This window comes from Diabrotica undecimpunctata, chromosome 9 (assembly GCF_040954645.1).
Source record: "Diabrotica undecimpunctata isolate CICGRU chromosome 9, icDiaUnde3, whole genome shotgun sequence".
NCBI lineage: Eukaryota > Metazoa > Arthropoda > Insecta > Coleoptera > Chrysomelidae > Diabrotica > Diabrotica undecimpunctata.
In genome coordinates this window covers 49212254-49216931 of record NC_092811.1, presented here as the reverse complement: position 1 = coordinate 49216931, position 4678 = coordinate 49212254, and the positions used below count along the sequence as shown (strand labels likewise).

General features: G+C 30.8%; 1 protein-coding gene across 1 annotated transcript; it reads right to left on the bottom strand.

Annotated features, from left to right (window-relative positions):
* Positions 1 to 3138: 3138 nt before the first annotated feature.
* Positions 3139 to 4305, bottom strand: LOC140450664 (E3 SUMO-protein ligase ZBED1-like). Its single transcript, XM_072544327.1, has one exon. It carries the CDS (start codon positions 4303 to 4305, stop codon positions 3139 to 3141), a length of 1167 nt encoding a protein of 388 aa, XP_072400428.1.
* Between the last annotated feature and the right edge of the window lie 373 nt (positions 4306 to 4678).

The window sequence follows — 4678 nt, the reverse complement described above, 5'->3', positions numbered from 1 at the left end:
ACAATGATTTTCCAGATGTGTCATCAACTTCACCCATGCGACATTGTGCGCGTTAAAGTCACCTCCCAAAATAAAGGGTTTTGGTATAATTTTAAAAAAGGATAGCCATTGCTGTGTTGTTGTTTTGTTTTTCGGTTCATTATATAGGGATACAAGATGAATGGTTTTATTTGTTGATGGTAGTTTAAAGGAAATACATGTGTATGTAATAGGAATATTTATGTTAAATCTAATTTCTTGACATTTAATATTTGTTTTCAATAAAATAGCTGACCCACCATATCCATCTATACGATCTGTTCTAAAGCAATTAAAGTTTTTAAAGTTATAATACAAACCAGGCTTAAACCATGTCTCCGATAATAAGGCAATATGAATTTGATTTTGATGGAGTAAAAATTCTAAATTTACTTTATTTGAGACTGCCGAACGACAGTTCCATTGCAAAACATTTAATTTTGAGTTTAGGTCTGCAAATTTGATAACACATCTGGATTTACATGTTTACTAATTAGTTGGATGATTTCTGATTTAGAAACATTTAAATTATTTGTTTGTTGTAGAGAATTAACAATTTTCATAACCAATTCTAAAATTACATTAATTATACTAGGATCTAGGACCTCTGACTGTCGATCTGTGATAATTGTTTTTTTGTATTGAGGGCTACTTAATATTCCTCCCGAAGTACTGGGAACATTAACCTGAGAAATAATCTCTTTTCTGATCTGTTCAGATGGATCAGGAGTATTTGGTCTTGGCCTTTTATTAGATTTATCTTTTAATTCGTTTGAGCTACTGTTATAAAGCAAATGGGAAGCAAATTGTTTTCTAGAGGAGTTGACTTTTGGAATATTCTGAACAGAAGTAGAGGAAGAACTAGATTGTAAATAGGTAGAAGAAGTGGGTTGAACAAGTAAGTCAAATGGATGGCTCGTATTGCTTTTATTTAAAATATCTGCATAGGAAGTTTTGGGAACCTGTTTATTAGCATCAAAAAAGTTTATGTTGGAAAAACTCATAGCTTCCTTAATTAATTTTTGTCTCTTAAACTCTGGACACACTGATAAATTTGTTGTATAGTGATTTCCTTGGCAACTGAAACATTTTGGGATATAGTCATTTATTTGGCAATCTTTTGTATTATGTGACTCTTGGCATTTACCACATCTTGGGCGACCTTTACACTGACTACCCAAATGCCCATATCTGAGGCAATTAAAACATATTAAAACTTTTTGTGTATAGTGTTCAACCTCTTTAATAACTTTATTTATTGAAATATAACGCGGCAATATCTGAGATTTAAAGGAAACAATACACGATTTTGTGGGAACGTAAATTATTTTTTTTGAATCATTTTCAATTACTTCCTGTTTGCGTTTAATTCGCCGAACGTTTACAATTTTAAAGTTACAATGACTATCATATTGTTTAATTTTTGATTTTACATATTCTTCAGAAAGTTCTGTATCAATATCTCTAATTATCCCTTGTCGGAATAGAATGAATTTAGGTATATACAATTCTAAGTTATTTGTAACAAATACTGATGAATTTTTTTGATTTATTAAATAATTTGCATTTTTGTAGTCTGTTAATTTAATCCTAATTCTATTACGACCTATAGAATCAATATTTGTAATTTTTGAGTCCAATTCAGGAAACGCAGAAAGAATAATGTCACCAACTCTTAAAGCATTTAACTTACCGGTGAAAGATCCGGAGCAATTTTCTACGTAAACATGATATGGTCCGGTATCTTTATTTGTATATAAATAAACCTGTCTATTATTTACTTTCTCATTAACGTTAGAAACATTATCGTTTTTTCCCAAAGAATTAGACATTAAATTTGTACTTACATTCTGGTTCTCTTGTTTTTGTGAAATTGTTTCCATATTTGTAAATTCCATCATACCAACCTGATTTTCATCTTTATCATAAGGGGGAGGGTCAGGGGGCTTGCTGCCCCCATTTAATTCACTCATCTTTATGAAAAAACACCTATAGTTTCACCAAAATTAATTGTTTATCGCAAAAACAAATAGGAAAAAAGTTTTGTTATCGATACTATTAACGCCGATAATTTACACACGTCCGATCGATTTGAATTCTAACGAACGTTTTTTAGTTTTTATTTATTGTATATATATACTTAATAGATTTATTTTTATTTCAAACCTGTGTTTTACTGAGTCTGTTGCCCCGAAAGAGCTACCCATCACAACCAAATGGAATCACTAAGAACGAAATTGACTTCATTCTAACCAACAAGATTGCTACAACAAAAGATATCAGTGTAATAAATAAATTTCAAACAGGCAGCGACCATAGACTAATCAGAGCAAAAATTGTTTTAGATCTAAAACTAGAGAGAATAAAATTAATCGTAAAACCATCAATAAGCGGTATAAATATTAATAATCTAAAAGAAAACTTAGATCAGTATTAAAGGGCAATTGATGAGAGATTGCGTGATCAAATCGACAGCTCTCAATTAATAGAAATCATCCTTGATAACGACAAAGAAATCGGAGACCCGCAACAACAAAATGAACATAGGACTTTTAGGAATAAAAAAAAATTTTTAAAACTGCTAAATATAAAAAAATGTATATACGGGGTATTTAAGGGAACTATATAGATTTCTTTAGTGTAAAAAACAAATAACTAAGAATAAAATATTAAAATAATGAAGAATATATCTTTTGAATATGTATATAGGTACATTCAATGTAAACTTAAAAAAAATACAGAAAAACTCAAATATAAAAAAGTATCTTATTTAAAACATCTATAGTTGTTGATTACAATGCAAAAACATAATCATTTCAACATTTTTTCCCTTCAACCGATTCCTTCTTTCCGATATCAATATACCCGCTTTTGAAAATATTCGTTCCGATGGCACAGACGTTGACATTATACTTAAATATTTTTTAGCGAGTTCTGCCAAATGCGGGTATATTGAAATCCTAGATTTCCACCAATCAAGAGGATTTTCTTTTCTATATATTAAATTTTCATTTAAATATGATTTAATTTCAATTATTGCTTTGATTTTTGAGTCTGTCTGTTTTGGAGTATGAACAATTTTGTCAAAATCTTCCCATATTAAATTTTCCTCTTCTTTATTTATCTCGGTTTCCATTTCATTTTCAGGTGGGGTGAGTTCTGCAGTTCTTTGCTGTGTACCAATAAGTTGGCGACTTCATTCTCCAATCGCTCCCTTGCCATTTTAAGATTTGCTTCCGAACAGAAAAGTTTTGTCTTAAATCTAGGGTCTAATAGCGTACATTTTGCCATTAGACCATTAGATTCAACAGAACCAAATCTTAAAACTATTTCTTTTCCGAAATGATTTATTAACGCTGCTGCATTTGTTGTGGTAATCTTCTGTTTAATTTTTTGCATTGCTGATTCTAATCCCTTTACTATAACGATAATTTTGGATAAATTCACATTTTTTTCGGCGGACATTTCTGTCGAAATTTGCTCAAATGGCTTTAGTACCAAACAAATTTCTTTTAATTCTAACCACTCCAATTCCGTTAAAAGTTCCACACCAATTTGTAACACTCCCATCGCAGCATTAAGAGGTTCTTTAATTTTTAAAAATCTTTCGAACATGAAATAAGTCGAATTCCATCTAGTAATTACATCGTTTTTTAATTTTAATGGAGGTTGACCGGCATTAATTTGTTTCTGTAGATCTATTAATTTATTATTTGCGTTAGTGCTGCGATGAAAATGTTCAACAATTGATTTTACTTTTCTCTTCAGTGGAGCGATTTCGGTGATTTCGATACCACTTTGTACAACTAAATTAACTGTATGAGCAAAACAACCTATATGGCCCCATCCAGTTAACTTAATTGCAGCCTTCATGTTAGCCGCATTATCGGTTGTTACAGCAAACACTTTATCGAAAATGTTCCACTCTTTTAAAACATTATATAAATCATCCTTTAAGTTTTCAGCAGTATGACTTTGTTCATACTGATGGCACGTTAGGAGACAAGAATATAGACCCCAATCATTATCGATAAAGTGAGCGGTGTAACTAATGTAACTAGTCTGTGAATGTTGAGCTATCCATGAATCTGTAGTTATAGTTATAGCTGAAGTCTTAGAGAGCAATGCCTTTAATTTATCCTGTTTTTGTTGAAATTTTTGTGGCAAGAAAGAATTGGAGAAGGTAAATCGACTGGGAATCGAGTAAGATGGTTCAAGGCCGGCAATTAATTCCTTGAATCCCGGATTTTCAATTACGGATAATGGTTGTAAATCTTTTACAATCATATTTATTATTAAATCATTGATTTTTTGCTTTTTCAACAAAGAAATCGGTTTTAGAAAATGACTAGCTATAGATGTTTGAAATGGATAATTAATGGTTCTTACTTTACTAGTGTTACTGCCTTGTACTGATACACCAGAAACAGAAGCTAAACATGACTCTGACTATTCGTCTGGGCGGTGTTGTATTTGCATGTTTCTTTCTAAAATTATTTCATATGATTAGCACTTCAATATGTTATAAGATATAGTATAGTTACCTTCAATAGTCGCTGTTGATGTAGAAGGCTGACTTTGAACATTTTTAAAAACAAAGGTATGATGTTTTGTTTCCAAATGTTTTTTTAAATTGGAAGTCGATCCTCCTTTATAGGAA